General features: G+C 35.9%; 1 protein-coding gene across 1 annotated transcript in view; it reads right to left on the bottom strand.

Annotated features, from left to right (window-relative positions):
- The window catches only part of LOC150093981 (protein capicua homolog), a 315,184-nt gene that overhangs the window by 244,093 nt on the left and 52,382 nt on the right, over window positions 1-18,709 (bottom strand). The window contains exon 5 of the mRNA XM_090412927.1: window positions 386-527. Coding sequence (XP_090269053.1) covers window positions 386-527 — 142 coding nt within the window. The remainder of the gene's footprint in view (window positions 1-385; window positions 528-18,709) is intronic.

An 18,709-nucleotide genomic window follows, 5' to 3' on the forward strand; every position in this document is an offset into this window, starting at 1 on the left:
CAGTTGAGTTTCCCCCCACACACACGTTCTCCTGATTTAACACTTTGGACTTACCTGTGGGGGACTCTAGAGGATGTAGGTATCATAGAAAACCAGCTACACTGGTGGCCCTTCAGGAAGAAATTGAAACTGCATGCACAGCAATCCCACTGGACACTTTGGCTAATGTTGCCCAAGCAGTAGTTCGCCATAATAATAAATGTCTGGACGCTAATGGTAACCACTTTGAGCACCTCGTGTAATTGTAGAAATCAAAGGTAACTTGTATTCATCCCATTTGTCTGTATAAATTTAGTATTACAATTTTTATACAGGTTTTTCTTTTGCTGAAGTGTGTTTACATTTTTTCGATGGACTCTGTAGTTAGCAATTAAAATTTACTCACCTGAGGTATTAATGATAGAAATATCATCAGAAGTACTTGCATTCTTCCTCATGTCTTTGCTAATTGAGCCCGAACTTGATTTTTTTCTGTCACGACTACACCATTTCCAGTTTGGATGTGCTTTAAAATGAGCTTCCTTAACCTAAATCAAAAGAAAAAGAAAACCAAAATCTTAAAAAAAAACAATTAAAAAATAAAATAAAATAAAGATTATATATATATATATATATATATATATATATATATATATATATCTTATTTTGCTTATATTTTAAAGGAGCACCCCTTGTATTAAATCATTGGCTTTTTAGTGCGATTAAATTAAAACATGAATTATATGTATTTTAAACATACATGGTGGTTCCATAAGTTTCTGGTCTAACTTTTAGAGGTGATAGAAAGAAAACAACTTTGTCACTTTTCAATATAATCTCCTTTTACTTCAACACACTTTTCACATCTCTGAGTTCAGATTTCTATGCCTTTGAAAAATAGTCTGTACTTTTGTATGCAAAATGGTCTAAAACTGCATATTTCACCTCATTGTCATCTGAAAATTTTCTTCCTTGAGTTTTAAGAAGAGGTAGTAATCACTGGGTGCAAGATCTGGGCTGTAGGGTGGGTGTTTGATCTCCTGGAAGTGCTTCACTGCAGCATTGACAACAATAGCCATATGGACAGGAGATTTGTCACGAAGCAAGCAAACATCATGACTCGCATTCCTCATCTTTTCTCCTTTATGGCATTGCACAGTTTGTGCAGGAGTGAAACATAATATCCTGCATTCATGGTGGTATTCCTCTCCTTGAAGTCAATCAAGAGAATTCCCCAGCAATCCCAAAAGATTGTTGCCATGATCTTCCTGGTGACAATGGATTCCAGCACTTCTCTCCGATTTCCTTGGCAAAGCTCTAAAAAATTGCAGGAACAGGTCACATGATGTTCCTTCTGAATTAAAGAGAGAAGTAGAGGCACCTACCATGCAATGACCTTCGTTATGTGAAGCTTCTCGTGAATGAGGCAAAAGATGGTTGTTATAGAGGGGGCACCATTAGGATTTTAGGAACAGTATTAGTTTCTTGCCTTCTTCCTCATTTGCTTTTGTTAGTACCTGCTTGCACATACCATATTTGTATGTTCCTGAAGATGGCAACATGACGTTGCCGAAATATTGAAGGTATTCATTAAAGTTTCCTTTAATGGCAATATCCATTTTATGAGTTATAAATTCCTTAAGTTAATTACCAGATGTGCATTTTAAGTGAGTGAAAAGATTAGGAATTGCATGAAAAATCTTTAAAAGAAATAAATACAGTAACACCCTGCATTAAGACAATCCACTTACAAAATGCTCTTCCATTATAAAAAATGAAAAACAACAAACAAAGAATGTTCATAATAACTTATAATAACTGACAAATGTGTGAGAGAGGAAACCAAGTTTGTTATTGTAAGATATCTGTATTAAAATTCAGATATCCTGCAAGTTTACAAAATATAAAAATGAATTAAAGTTAAGAAATTAGTAATGGGGTGCTTAAGGGTCAAAGCTGTATAACTGAGAGAACTCAACATAGCCTTTAAAGGAATGCGGAGAACCGACCAGGGCTGTTGACCTAATGTCCACTCCTCACTTTCTCGTGGTGCACCCTGTTGGGTATCTACCTGGATACTGAATGAACAAGGATGGGCTGGCAATTTGGGATTTAGCCAACAAAATTGTATTCTTATTGGCTTAAACCAATATACAAAATGATGGTACAACATGACAAAATTTCATGCCGGCTGGGGCGTTGCCCGGTTAAACAAGGCCCCGTTGTGTTCGCCAGGGAACCAGGGCAAACAGCAAAAAGTCAGCTACTGGAACAAATCTGAAAGTACACCTGAACTCAACATCATCACCAGAGTTAAAGATCGGTACTATCAACATAAGAAGCCTGAATGGCAAAGAAATGGAGCTAGCCGAGAAATTAGATAAGTACCAAATCGACATAATAAGGGTGACTGAAACAAAAAAGACAACAACTGGTGAGATCTTTCTGAGCAATAAATACAAAATATTATATTCAGGAAATGACAATCAAGGAAAAGAAGGAGTAGCCATAGTATTCAACACAAAATACGAGGCTAATCTTGAATGGCAGGCAGTCTCAAGTAGAGTGATGTGGGCTAATATCAGAATGGGGAATTGGACAATGAGACTTATTTGTGCCTATGGTCCCACAGAAGGTTCTACTAAGGTAGAAGTGAAGGAATTTTTTGATGCTTTAGAAAAAGCAACTGACACAATGAAAAAGGAAAAGTTGGTCCTTGTCAGGGATCTAAATAGCAGAGTAGAAAATGATTGTCAGACATACAAAAATATTTTGGGAAAATTTGTAGAAAAGAGCAAAGCTAATGATAATGGCAAATACTTGTTGGATTTCTGCTAAGGACATGGACTGGTTATTACTAAACACCATATTTCAACATAAAAATGTGCACAAATTCACATGGAGAGAAGAAGCAAGGAATAAGAAAAGTCTCATTGATTACATTATTGTTGATAGTGATGTTTTCTCCGTGGTGCAGGACACCAGATTGTACAGAGGATTTGAAATTGGAAGTGATCACTATTTAGTCTTGAGCAGGATAAAATTGAATTTCATATTGAAAAGAATAACATGTAAGCAAGTTTTAAAGCATATGAAAGTTGAGCAGCTCTCAGATGTGAACTGTAGACTAAAATACACAAAGATTATTGAAGAAAAAATGAAAGAGTTTGAGAACAGGAACCAAATCTTGCAGATTCAGTGGCAAGCATTGAAGAAAACCCTGATTGATTCAGCCAGAATGTAGTGAGGTTGCCTGCAAGGATAGAAAAATCACAACTCCATGGTGGATACAGGAAGTTAAAGAGGCAGTGAAGGAAAAGAAGAAAGCATATCAAAAGTTCCTGGCAAATAAGTCAGCTTTTGCTCTTAGAGAATACAGAGACAAATGTGAGAAAGCGAAACACTGTGTAAAACTAGCTAAACAAAAGTCATGGGAGGACTTTGGCAAGAGCATGGAAAATAAATATCAAGATGGTGGTAAGACATTCTTGAGGTTGTTGAAGAAGCTTAGAAATGGGGGGGAAAGTGCTGTAAAAGGAGTTAGAGATGATAAAGATGACATGAAAACAGGAGAAAAAGATATCCTTGAAGTATGGAGTAATTACTTCGAAAAATTGCTAAATGAAACAAGCAGTGATGGCACAGTAGTAAAAAACACTCAACATGCATACAGTCAGGAATACATATCCATACTTGAAGTAGAAAAAGCTATCAAAGGCTTGAAATTTGGAAAGGCAGCAGGAGTAGATGATATTCGACCAGAAATGCTGAAGTATGGTGGTATAAAAGTGTTAAAGTGGCTGCACTGCATAGTTCAGAAAGCCTAGACAGAGGGACGAATTCCTGATGATTGGAGTAAAGCTCTAATAGTACCCATATCTAAAAAGGGAAATAAAACTGAATGTTAGAATTACAGAGGTATTTCCCTACTGAGTGTTCCTGGCAAGATCTATGCAAGTATACTTGAGAAACGGTTGAGAAGAATTGTGGAAGAAAAGCTTGGTGAAGAACAAGATGGATTCAGGCCAAATAGAGGCTGTCAAGATCAGATCTTCACTTTACGACAAATAGTTGAGAAAGCATGGGAATATAACAAAGATCTGTATTTAAGTTTTGTCGATTTGGAAAAGGCATATGACAAGGTGCCAAGAGAGAAGCTATTCAATACGCTACAGTTATATGGTGTCAATCTGGCATTATATCAAACAATACTTAGTCTGTATTTGAGTTGTAAGTGATTAGTTAGAATTGAAGGATGTACAGGAAGATGGTTTAATGTTAAATCTGGTGTGAGACAAGGATGTACATTATCCCCCACTGTTATTCATTATCTATATGGATCACATTATGAAGGAAAGTGGTATTAAACATGATATCAGAATTGGAGATGTTAATGTCAGCTCTTTGCTTTATGCAGACGATGTTATACTTCTAAATAAATCTGCTACAAGTTTGCAAGATTTCCTGACTAAATGGAATAACTATTGTAATAGATATGGTATGGAGGTCAGCATTAAAAAGACAAAGACAATGAAAATAGGTAGAATTGTTGAAAATGTCAACTGTGTTGTGATCGGGGAACCTGTGGAACAAGTAAAACATTTCAGCTACTTAGGCATGATTTTTAGTGAAGATGGTAAATTAAATATGGAAATAGACAACAGAATCAGCAAAGCTGGTATGGTGGGAAGTCAATTGAATAAATTTATATGAAATAAGAGAGAAATTAGTCAGAACACTAAATTAGCTGTATACAAGACAGTGTTCAAACCAGTTTTAACTTATGGATCTGAGAGCTGTGTCAGAAGTAAAACACTTGACCAAAGACTAAAGACCGCAGACATGAGAGTCCTGAGAAAGATTAGAGGCGTGAACAGATGGCATCAATGGCAATATCATATTAAAAATGAGGATATTAAGAAAGAACTTGACATTGTCAACATTCAGGAATGCGTTAGCAGAGTTAATCTCAGGTGGTATGGTCACTTAAACAGAATGGGCAAGGAAAGATTAACCAAACAAAACGACCCAGAGGAAGACCAAGATATAGGTGGTTGATACGGTACAAAGTGCCTTAGACGATAGAAATATAAGATCTGATAATGTTGGAGTCTTGACAAGTAATAGACTGATTTGGAAGAAAATTGTAGATAGGAAGTTAGTAATTATGTAAATTTTTCATGTTTTACTATCATATCCTGTACACCCCTTGAGGATGCATGTCACAAATTTGATGATGATGAAATTAGTAATGCAATATTCATAAAGTTGTTAGTTAAATGTATGTTTATTTTTTATGCTGCGAGCAAGATGATTTCAAATATTATTTTTTATCATTCGCTACTCAAGTCTTGGTTAGATGAGAAATAAATTTGCATAAATTAGATATCAGTGCTCGAATGTAATTTTGTATGCGCTGTCAAAAGTTTTGGAGTGTTGGTGACATCTGTATGTAAACAAACATTTACAAAATGTTGTCAATTACAAGAGAATAAAAGTACTGCTATAATTCATGTTGCATGAATTACTAAATAATTTTTGGATTACCATTTCAATTTAAAATTGTAATTAAATAGACTTTTCTGCACTGTGAAGAAGGAACTTTGTTCGTTTCAAACGAAATGCTGGAATCCAATAAGGACACAGTGGAGAACTTAAGTGAAGTTTCTCACTCAAGTTCTTTTCACTACATTTCTGAGCATATACAGTAGTGAAAAGAATGTTACCAAACATTTTCAACAATTATGGAAACAACTACTGTGTTAGAGTAAAACTTCAGTTTAACATAAACCAAAATAATCACTCGATGTTTCAAACTTCACATTAAAGTCATCATCTGGAGTACACACACACACACACACACACACACACACACACACACACACACACACACACACACACACACACACACACACACACAAAGAAACAAACTACACTACAATCTACATGGTATGCTGAAGTTACATTGATTTAGTCAACCATTAAAACTACTGGCCTGACATCTGGTGAAAAAAAAAAACTTTACTACATCAAGGCTAGAATCCTGTTATTCTGTTATTATCTATTAGGTTACAAAATTAAATTAAATTAAGCTAGAGAGCAACATGTTCACATAAAGAAATTTTTACTTATATAACTGTACATATAAATTACAACAAAACAGTATGGATGGTGGCCAATAAAAGCTGAAAAATTGCTTAGTTAGGGTTTGCTGGAAAACTTGAACTAAGTGGGCTGAATGTGTGCCATCCAGATTATTGGGATTTTTAAGATTAGGTCAATTAATCAAAATTTCATGGGCTTCTTTAAATTTCTGTTCATACAAGGTTTTTGTATGATGTAAGGAACAAGTACTTTTCCAATCAATTTGGTGTAGGGTGTTAAGAGCGTGATCTGAGAGGCCTGCTTCACCAAAATTATTAAATGTAATGTGTCGTTTGTGTTCTTTTTTTACGGATAGGAATTGTACGTTCAGTTCCCCCAATATAAAGAAAGTTACCAGTGCAACAGATACAATAAACTCCAGGGTGATTATTTCAAATTAAATTAAATTGCCAATGGGGAAGAGAATCCTCAGAGGAGTTGAATATGCTTTTTAGTTTCATAAGTGGTTTAAAAGTAGCATTAAGTTTATTTATAACAGTGTAGAATTCAACTAATTTTTTCTGATAATCCTTTAACGCATTGGATAGCTATGGTTTGACTGTAATAATCTATGTTACTTTTTGATGAAGTTTTATGAAGAATTTTATTAATAGTATATTTTGCTATAGCAATTATTTATAAATGTATTGCTAATAGTTTGTAATTCTTGTTTAAGAGCTTGTTCATTAGAACAAATTGTTATAGCTCTGTTTTTGAGGCTGTTAATGACTCCAAGTTTTTGTGAAGGGTGGCGATACGAGTCAGCATGTATATATAGCCAGTATGTGTAGGCTTGTAATAATAAGTGTTGTTTACCTATATTTGTATTGTAATATCTTTATTCTCTTATATTATCTCTATTCTTTAGCTTTATCTTTATTCTATATTATTTTATACACCGTCATTCTAATTAGCAGTGCGCATTTTTTCTCTCGTAACCTTCCTTACTTATTCTACTGCGTACTATGTTTATCCACCTTCCGTATTTACTAGTCGTATACCTATGACCACTGAAAAATTTATTTGTCAGACTGCACCATCAGTATATCAAATATTCAGCATAAGACCCAATAAAACTTCCGGTAGATCTCTCTCTTACTAGTGTAACTTCCTTCAACAAAGTTTACACAAACAGTCGTGGTTCTTAAATAATAAAACTGCGCTTTTAATGCCTTAGTTGTTTCCCGCTCACAAGTCTGATTTATTGAGGAACAGTGCAGTTGTAAAATAAAGGATCAGGCAGCAGTCTTTTAACAAATAATTAAAACACATTTATTTACACTAATATTATTATTACGGGTATCTCCATGGAGTCAGTAGACTCATCGCGAGAGACCCAAACTAGCAAAACAATATCTGTCATATCTCTTCTTGAATTCATTTACAGACGAAGAGCTCACAACTAAGTCAGGCAATGAATTCCACTCATTCACCACCCTCCAGGCAAAAAACCTTGTTCTGACACCTTTGTTAACCACATTCTTCTTTAATTTCCAGAGATGACCTCTTGTTCTTCCATCACTATCACACAGCTGAAACATTTCCCCTGCATCAATCCTATAAAAACATTTTAGTAATTTGAATGTTTCTATCATATCCCCTCTTCTTCGCCTATCAACCAATCTCTGCAATCCACAAGCTCTCAATCTATCAATGTAGGGAGCATTTTTTATATCACTCACCAACTTGGTCACTCTTCTCTGAACCCTCTCCACAGCCTCCTCATCTCCAAGGAATCCAGGTGACCAGACCTGAACACAGTAATCCAAATGTGGAAGTATCAATGCTTTATAAAGGGGAATAATAACCTCTTTATCTCTGGATGTCAGTGTGTTCCTCAACAACCAAGTAATCCTATGTGCAATCTTGGACACCTTAGCAATGTGTCCTCTGAACTTCATCTCCCTATCTACCAATACCCCTAAGTCCCTAGCCTCATCAATCTCTTGGAGTACCTTTCCATCGATGTAGTACACAGCTGGTAATCTTTTAATCCCAAAATGCATGACTTTACACTTTTCCACATTGAACTGACATCCATTTTCTTTTGCCCATTTTACCAGCTTATTTAAATCCTCCTGCAAACTTTCAACATCAGCTTGATTTTTTATTGCACTACACAACTTTGCATCATCAATTGTATATTTTGTATATTTTTGCATCATCATGTATATTTCATGTATATGAAATATACATGAAACAAACGACAGGGAGATTGCTTTCCCTACCCATCTATAAAAAAATTTTAGCATAAAATTAGAACCTTTTCACTTCAACACTAAATAATCACTTTAACTCTAACACATATTTACTCTCTGCTTACAAATTAAACTTATTAAACTTCTAGTTCACTCGCAAAGAGGTTAGTTTTTACAAAATAGATATCAACTTCTAACATACCAATTGACTCTCTTATGGACACTTCTTAACATTATTAAGCTAATTCTTAACAGTCCATATACAACATATCTCCTAGATTATAAGAGAAAATATACATATACAAAGGGAAGTAACTTACAGAGGCTCTGTTTCGCACATTCAGTCAAGAGTCTTTTACTAGTCTTTATGGCTTTTCTTTTATCTCGAGTTTTAGGCTTCCTTCAGGAGTATCTTGTTACAGCAGGTTCACTTTGGGATATTAGCGGGCTTTTTGACTGTAATCTGCAGTACTCGAATAGCACATATACAAGAGGTTTCAGCATATGGGCAAATTCTCCTCTGGATCCTTACTTTGGGAACTTCTGCTTCTAATTGCCACCAACTGGCTCTGGTTCTTGTCGGTAACAGCACTTCGCCTTTGCTCTTTAGGCACTTGTATCTCGGCTCTCCTCTGTCAGCAACTGGACCTGGACTCTCCTCTTTCTAACTGGGACCTTGCCTCTCCTCGTTCCCTTGCCACCACTGCTCTGGTTCAAATTCCGCTTATGGTCTGTAGCTCGCTTCTGCCCTGGTTCTGACTGCCTCTAGTTCCGACTTCTGATGACTCTCTCTAACGACTGGAAGCCCCTCATGCTTGGCTCAGTCTCCTTTTATTCTCTGATCTCGGAACCTTGCACTAAGGGTAGTAAACCCCGAAGAATTCAGCATTTCTCTTTCATCTTCCTTTAAATTTTGACCCGCTCTTTGTTCTCCTTCGTGCATTTTTTTTATCGTATTTTGCCGGGCGCAGAACTTGTCTAAAACTAGCAGACCTCTTTGATACTTCTCTTGTCATAAATTTTTCAATGTTCATAGACATATGACTAGTAAATATGGAAGGTGGATAAACATAGCATGCAGTAGAATAAGTAAGGAAGGTTACGAGAGAAAAAGCGCGCACTGCTAATTAGAATAACGGTGTTTAAAGTAATATAGAAGAAAGATAAAGCTAAAGAATAGAGATAATATAAGAGAATAAAGATATTACAATACAAGTATAGGAAAACAACACTTATTATTACAATGCTGCAGCAGCGACAGGATAAAATCCACAGTAATTAAAATAGAAATAGTGGATTGGAACAGTTTTATAAATAAAGAACAGGCAAATAAGTAGAAAGTGTATGTGTGTGTGTGTGTGTGTGTGTGTGTGTGTATGTATGTATATATATATATATATATATATATATATATATAGTGTAAGAAAATTTTTTAAGAACCATGAATGTCAACAGCGGTAATTTGGAAGCCACTAGTACTAACAAGATGGGGGAATGAAGAATTCTTTAGGACAGTAAATCCTCACCTCATAATCCCTCAATTCTCTGGAGAAGACCATGATGATGTGTTGTCTTTCTTCAAGTTTGCAGAAGAGCTAAGGAATGCCGGAAACTGGTCGGACTTTCAGCTTCTAATAATCTTAAGGAATAACCTGACTGGAAGGGCCAAGAATTTTTTGTATTCCTCTTCTATCCTGAGAGACACTTTGGAATACAATAAATTCAAGGATACCCTAATATCTCAGTTTTCCAAAGTTAAAAGTGTGGGTCCGAACCTGTGGAGGCTGCAAAATGTAAACAGGAGAAAAAAGAACCCATCACTGATTATTATAATAGGTTGCTCACCTTAGCTAATAGCATGAGCATGTTCAGTAATGAAAAGAGCCGCTTTGATTGGGCAGTCTTCAACAAGTTCAGATTAGGAGTAAGAGAAGAATAAAAAGAGACAGCGTACAAAAGAAAAATTAACACCTTAGAAGAATACTAAAGAAAAAGAAGAAAGGCTAGGTGATCTTCATCCCAAATCTAGTGCCAGCCAGATACACAACATTACAGAAGTGTCAGATACTAAGAGTGAGATTAAGAAAGAGAAAAATCTGGTTAATCCCAAAGAAAAAAGGAATGCCTGGTTTTGAGTTGACTGTCTCACCAGAGCTATTAATACTCCCAGAAACCCCTAGAACTACAGAAAAGATAGTACTTGGAACTGACTTTTTAGAGAAACAGATTCTCCTACGATTTCTCTAAAAAGGAAATCTCCATATTGGGGATTCAGCAGTTTGCCCGGAAGAAAAATGCCCAGAGACGTTGCCCTGACAGAAAATATAGTAAGAATAACACACAGAGTGACTGTTCCCAGTTAGAAAAGGGGGGAGGAAAGGAAAATAGAAATTTTGATCAGAAAGACAGAAAAAATTCTTTGCCTGATTCCCCAACTGTTAGGGATAGTGAACAAGTAAAAAGGGGAAGACCTTTCACATCTCGAGTGTCAAGGTGGTGGCAAATGAGACGGAAGTTATAGACGTCACAATAAAAAATGTAAAGAATGCCATTGAAGTAAGCATTATAGAGAGAAGCAGTAATAAAAATTACCACCCAGGTAATGGGAGAAATAGAAAAAGGAAAGCAGGATGTCGTAAAGGGGTAAATTACCCGAGAGATAATAACAAACATGAGTCACAGTGCCAGTAGCATTAAGAAGAGCCCACAGGTCAGGCTGGCGGCATTCCCTGCTCAAAATTAAAAGACAAACCTGAGAATTGTCTGACCCAGAGAATGCATGAGACACGATACAGAAACAGATTAAAGAAAAAATTTTTCATGGGCCTTTGTAAAATCTCAATGTAGCTTAAAAATACCAAAGCACGCACTGCTAATTATAAAGATAAAGCTAAAGAATAGAGATATAAGAGAATAAAAATATTACAATACAAGTATAGGAAAACAACACTCTTTATTACAGGCTTGCAGTAAACAATGAAGGAATGACTGCCTGAAGGAAGACATGTGACCAGTATATCCAGGAAAAGGAGTGATTTCTGATTTTCAATTTCAATAGTAAATTGTATGCGCTCATGTTGTTTGTTCAGGTGGCTAAGGGATGTGTTTAACATTCAGCAGCCATGTGGCCAGATAATGAAAACATCGTCAATGTAACAAAACTGTAGGTTTTAAAGTAAAGGAATATAGAGCACGCCGCTCAAAAGCTTCCATATAACAGTTAGCAATTGGGGGTGGGGGGGAGTGGTGAGTCTGGCTGTGCCTTCTTTTTGTAGGTAAAAATTTATTTTGCTATATGAAGTAACCAGAACATAGTAAGTGGGCAAAGAGAGCCATAATGTCGGGCAGAAATTAATTCTGTAAGAGAAGAATTGTGTCACCAATTGGGACATTCATTAAAAGGGTAGAAATGTCAAAACTGACTAATAAATCATCTTTGTCGAGTGCTATGCTTTTAATTTTGTTTATGAAGTGTTGTGTTCTTTACATAGGAGAGGAGAATGAGCTACCAATTCCTTGAGTGTTGACACTAATTTCTTGGCTAGGTGATAATTAGGGCTGTCTATACCCTCAACTATTGGCCGAAGCAGAACCACCTATAAAACTAAAAAACATATTCAACTTCTCTAAGGATCCTCCCCCCCCCCCCCATTCGCTCACCCTGGAGTTTATTGTATCTATTGCACTTGTAACTTACCTTATACTAGGGAAACTGTAACACAAATGACACATTAAATTTAATAATTTTGGTGAAGCAGGCCTCTCAGATCACGCTCTAAACACCCTACACCAAATTGATTGGAAAAGTACTTGTTCCTTACATTATACAAAAACCTAGTATGAACGAAAATTTAAAGAACTCTGTGAAATTTTGCTTAACTGACCTAATCTTAATAATAATGGTGGTTTGAAAATCCCAATAATTTGGATGGCACACATTCAGCCCACTTAGTTCAAGTTTTCCAGTAAACCCTGACTCTAAGCAATTTTTCAGCTTCTATTGGCTACCAACCATACTGGTTTGTTTTAATTTATATTTCTAGTTATATAAGTAAAAATATCTTTATGTGAACATGTTGCTCTCTAGCTTAATTTAATTTAATTTTGTAACCTAATAGATAATAACAGAATAAGCTTTGATGTAGTAAAGTTTTTTTTTTTCACCAGATGTCAGGCCAGTAGTTTTAATGGTTGACTAAATCAATGTAACTTCAGAATACCATGTAGATTGCAGTGTAGCTTGTTTCTTTGCGTGTGTGTGTGTGTGTGTGTATATATATATATATATATATATATATATATATATATACACACACACACATATATATATATATATACACAGGGTCCCAAAATTCACGCAAGAAGTAATTCTGATAGAAAACACAGGTTTTTAATTAAAAATTGTAATTTCTTATTGATTCATAAAGTATACAGTATAGGGTTATGCATAGAATAGCATATCGGGTGAATGGCCTCCACGGCTTTGCTGGCACACACACGCACTCTTTTGTCGAAATTTTCCATGACCGTTTTGCATAAATGTGGCTGAATTTCGTTGATACAGTGCTCAATTTCCTCCTTCAAGGTGTGGGTGGTCGTAGGCTTGTTGGCATAAACCTTAGACTTAGAAAAAACCCCAAAGAAAAAAGTCCAACGGCGTTAAGTCACATGATCTGGCCAATTCTGATCACCAAAATGGGAAATTACATGACCAGGAAATAACTCATGCAGTAATTGAATTGTTTCTCGGGCTGTATGGCATGTGGTACCGTCTTGTTGAAACCACATGTCGTCCACATCCACATCTTGCAATTTAGGCACAAAAAACTGGATTATCATGTCGCGATAGCGAGCACCATTAACTGTTATTGCCTTAGATGAAAAGGGCAAAGTATTGATGAATAAAGAAAAAATTGTACAGCGGTGGACAAGATACTGTAGTGAGTTATATGAACAAAAACTAGATTCAGATAGCATTGGGAAACTCACTGAAGAATTGAAGCAGATATCACCACCAGGTAATGAGCATGATGTGGACATTTTAAGAGAAGAGGTAGAAAAAGCAATAGGACAGCTAAAACACAACAAGAGTCCTGGTAACGATAACATTACTGGAGAAATGATTAAATATGGTGGTGAAAGTATGGTTACAGAAATGCACCAACTATGCAATATGGTATGGAAAGAAGGGAAAATGCCAGAGGAGTGGGTGAAATCAATATTAGTAACATTATACAAGAAAGGAAATAAGCTAGAATGTAAAAATTATAGAACAATTGCCTTGATAAGTCACCTTGGTAAAGTGATGATGATCATATTGACAGAAAGATTGAGAACACAATTGGAAGCATACCTTGCAGACGAGCAAGCAGGATTTAGGAAGGATAGAACTACAATTCAACAGATTTTGACAATGAGGTTAATAGCAGAGAAAGCTGGGAGAAAAAACAAAAACATATATACTTGCTTTGTTGATTTTCAGAAAGCATTTGACAGTATTGACCAGAAAGTGACATTAGCAGTTCTGGAATCCTGTGGATTTGATAAAAAACTAATAGCCATATTACAAGATGTTTACCAGAATGCAGTTGCAGCAGATAGAATAGGTGATGATTTGGGGAAATGGTTTGAAACAAGCAGAGGTACTAGACAGGGAGACCCAATATCACCAAGCATTTTCATTGCACATTTAGAAAGAGCAATGGATAAAATGAAAGAAGACGCCAAAGGAATATCTGTACACGGAATGAGAATTAGCAATCTGAGATTTGCAGATGACATTGTTATTATTGAAGAAGACAAAAGAGAACTACAAAAAACACTGAAATTGTTAAATGAGGAAGGGAAGAGATTTGGACTTGTTATGAACTTTGAAAAAACAAAGACAATGGTATTTGGTGAGAAGAACATGAAACAAAAGATACAAGTGGATGGAACTGATATAGAAAATGTAGAACAATTCACATATTTGGGAAGTAAACTGACATATGACTTGGACTGTAAAAAAGAAATAAAGATCAGAATTGCAAAAGGAAGAACAAATCTGAAGGCCATGGATAACATCTGGAAAAGTAAAGTGATCAGTCTGCAAACAAAACTAAGAGTATTGGAAACATGCATCTTCAGCGGTGTGCTGTACGAATCTGAAACGTGGGTAATAAATAAGGAATCAAGAAAATGAATTTTGTCATTTGAAAGAACTTGTTACAGGAAGATTCTAAGAATAGGATGGGTACAGAAAATCACCAATGAAGAGCTCTATCAGAAGATACAACCAAAACAGAATCTAATGCAGAAGATTATAAAACGGAAGCTGCAATTATTTGGACACATCTGTAGAATGAGTGAGGACTGGAAGATAAAGACTTTTATGTTTGGTATTTTGGATGGTTTAAACAGAAGAGGTAGACCATACAGAGAATGGATAGACGATATAAAAGATTGGTGTGGAATGGGTGTACAAAAACTGCGACACTGTGCACTGGACAAAGAAAAGTGGAAGAAGATAGCGAAACAGGCATCAGACATCAACGGGCAGTGAGCCCATGATTCATGATGATGATAGCGAGCACCATTAACTGTTATTGCCTTACCAGCCGCATTTTCGAAGAAGAATGGCCCGATGATGCCTCCAGCCCAAAATCCGCACCAAACAGTGACACATTGTGGATGCATTTGTTTCTCAACAATCACTCGTGGATTTTCTGAACCCCAAATGCGACAATTTTGTCGATTAACGAAGCCATCAAGATGAAAATGAGCCTCATTGCTGAAGATGATTTTGTTCGAAAAATAAGCATCCACTTGTTGTTGTTCCATAATCCATTCAACGAACTCTCTTCGCTGTGTGTGGTCAGTAGGCTTAAGTTCTTGAGTCAATTGAACTTAACTTTGTAAGCATAAAGATGCAAATCTTTCATGAGAATACGCTGTAGAGAGCTTCTCGAAATGCCCAATTCAAGACCACGGTGCCGAATTGATGTTCCTGGACTCTCAGCAACACTCTCACGAACTGCTTCGATGTTTTCTGTTGAACGACTTGTTGAAGGCCAGAGTGCATAAGATCACTAATTGATCCGGTTTCCTTGAATTTTTTAATTAATCTTTTCACAGTTGATGAAGTTAAATCACTATTCTGACCATATTTTGTACGAAAATTGCGAACTGTAGCTGCCAAACCTTCATTATTTTTAAAATATTGGTCAACAATGAAAATGCGTTGTTCTTTCGTGTAGCGCTCCATTTTTAATAACCCTGGACTGTCAGCTGTCACGCTGTCTTTTTTTTTCTCGTTGGCAACACTTTACCGCACAAATCGCGCTAAATTTAAATCTTGCATGAATTTTGGGACACCCTATATATATATGTATACTCCAGATGATGACCTTAATGTGAAGGTTGAAACATCAGTTTAATATAAACCAAAAGAATCGCTTGAAGTTTTATTCTAACATGGTAGTTGTTTCCATAATTTTTGAAAATGTATTCTGATCACCATGTAAGCATGAAGGAAATGTTATCAAACATTGCTAAATGTTTGGTTGTTGTGGGAGTAGGAAAGAAACACAGCAGGAGAAAGCTTGTCTTCAATATACAAAGACTATACAGAAATTAGAAGAAAAGTTAGAAATAAAAGACTGAGAGAGGATATCCTTGCATAAAGAGATAAGTGTGAAGTTTTTGCAGCCATTAACCCATATAAGATTTATTTCAGTTGAGGATGAAAGGAACTTTATTGATTTCCAGTTCATATAGAATGGGCCCAGTAAGGTTTGTTTTATTTAGGATTCTCAGTCTTATAAGTGATTTCTAACTGTTGATACAGTTTCTTTTAGTTATTTCTTCAGAAGCTTTCATGCAGAAAGAAAAGGTTGTTCTGAAGTGTTAAACTGTTGATATGGTTTCAAGAAGAATGTTGAGATTTTCACACAGAAAGTTAATTCACTCTAAAGTGATGAACTTTAGTAGTTTATTCAGTGGATTCTGTTGCTACTTTCATATAGAAAGTGAAATTATAGAAGTGTCTTGGATAAAGACAAGATATGTTTTCCTGTGTTCTACGATTTTAAGATGCAAGGATAATTGTCACTTATGTTGCTGTCATATAGACAGCAGGCTAAGTTTTTATGTTAGTCTTTCTCATGTGTGAACTAAGAAAGAATAAAGGTTTCCCCTAAGAAGCAAGAGACTAAGGTTACAGGAGTTTTGTCAATATATAGTACAATATCTTTACAATCACATAAACATCAGTTTATGTGATTGTAACCTTTCCGTCAGTGAATCGAACGTGAGGAACCTTTATCTAGTCTCTTTCGACCAAAGGTGAGTTAGCGAGTCTCATCCGGAGGTAGGGAGTTTTTTCACCCAGAAACTTGGGTTTTTCTTCCCCCAGAACAGGCAAACCAGCCCAGTGAACACACATGGATTACAGTCATGAATACGTCCCAGCCATATACCGGTCCTGAGCGCAGATAAAATTGGGGGGTTGTGGAAAGTGGTGAACTACCCTGTAAAAATCTCAACAGAAGTACTTTGTAGGCAATGCCTACAAAGTCACCTACGGTCAGAAATGACTGAAAGGGAAAATCAGTATCAGTAAAAAAGCTGTGTAGTTAGAATTTTTCTTGTAATTTGAAGAAAATGCACTGCTGCTTGTGTAGTAGCTAAGTAGTTAATTTGATGTTGTATATAATCTGTGCTTTTTAAATTAAAGATTTTTATTTTGGTTACAAAAATGTAAAGATTCAATCTCTTAATGGATTTAATGAGTTAAATAGGAATTTAAGTTACATTCTTAAGTTACAAATGAGATATCCTGAGATACAAACCTGTGTGCAAGATAGATTTAGGAGTTTAGTTAGTGTTTTCTTTTTGCTTTGAATTTAAAAGTTGTAACTACTTGGAGTGTGTGAAGGGAAAAAGTATAAAAATATATACTCTTACGCCCATGCTGTCAAATATCAATTGCAAGAACTTGACTTCTGGTGCAACTAGGATTAATGTTTGTCCTAGTCAGAGTTCTGGGTCAAGATGAAGACCACATCAGCAGCAAAAGTGCATGCACTGTCTTCTGCTCTGAAAATCTGAACTCAGTTGCAAATGTCCATTTTGAGAGATAATCAATAGCTTGTTGCAGCTGTTTTTCAATGACTCTCATATCAGATGAATGACAGAAGATAGTAAAGTCATCCACATGTAGGGCATTACTGTTGGAGGAAGTTGCTATCAAACTGACACTGATTGCAAAAAATGTGCAACAGTAAGTGAGTTATATAGGACTCCTTCCTGTTGGTGATACAGTCAGAAGATAGTGGTTCTGGCTGGGACTTGAAAGATTCAGTTAGATAAGATGTTCTTGATAAAAAAGAAGATTCTCCCCAAGACTAAAATTATGTAGATTTGTCAGTATTCCAAATCTCCAAAAAAAAAAAAAAAAGTTGCTTCTCTCCAGAAACCATAGAAAACATAAGTTAACCATTTTTAAAGAATTTTTCTTAAGCAGTTGGTAGGTGGTAGTTTTCTGGCAATTTTAGATCCATTCCTGGCTTAGAAAAGGCAATAATAGTTGTCCTCTGCCATGGATTTGGAAATATGCTCTCGCAGGAAATTCTATTGCAAAGGTGCAACAGCTGATCCATCCATGAATGATAGCGACAGATGTTTTACCATATCATAATGGATATTATATGGTCCACCAGTTGAATGGCATTTAAGCAAAGCGGCTTTCATTTCTTTTTTGTTAAATGATCTGTTGTATTCTTCTCTGCTGTTCAAAGAAAATGGATTTATTGTTTTTCTGCTTTGCATTTTTGGGCAAAGAACTCTGGAGATGAGATGTTTCCAATGTTTTTTGCCAAAAACCTCCCTGAATGTGCTGGCAATCACTGTTAGATCAGCAACTATATACAACCATTATGCTCAAGGATAGAGAGCTGGTGGGTGGTATATTTGCCTTTCATTTTCTAGAATTTTATCCACACTTCTTTGCTGTTAGTGGATCTTGAAGTACACTGAATTCAGGATTCCTTTTGGATCTGATGCCTGATGTCTCTTGCTTGAGCTCATATGAAAGCAATTAGGTTTGTTGTTGTGTGGTATCTGCAGAAAATACCCCATGCTTTCTTCTAAACTTTGGCTGTTGTGCATGTGTAATCGTCATTCCACCAAGGTTTAGGAAAACATGGGAACCAGGATGTTTTAGGAATTACAGTTCTGGCTGCTGCTATAATACAGTCTGTTACATGATTCACAGCCTTGACAATAAGACATGAGCTGACTGCAACAAAACTGAATTTACCTAACAAGGAAAAGGTGGTCAGCTTGCTCATTTTTTCACCATGATAACCGTGATGTAGTACATAGTTGCCCATGCAGAAAAGTGAATATCA

This window comes from Typopeltis vanoorti, chromosome 23, assembly GCF_054136105.1.
Source record: "Typopeltis vanoorti isolate ZY-2024b chromosome 23, IOZ_Tvanoo_1.0, whole genome shotgun sequence".
In the NCBI taxonomy this organism is placed as follows: domain Eukaryota; kingdom Metazoa; phylum Arthropoda; class Arachnida; order Uropygi; family Thelyphonidae; genus Typopeltis; species Typopeltis vanoorti.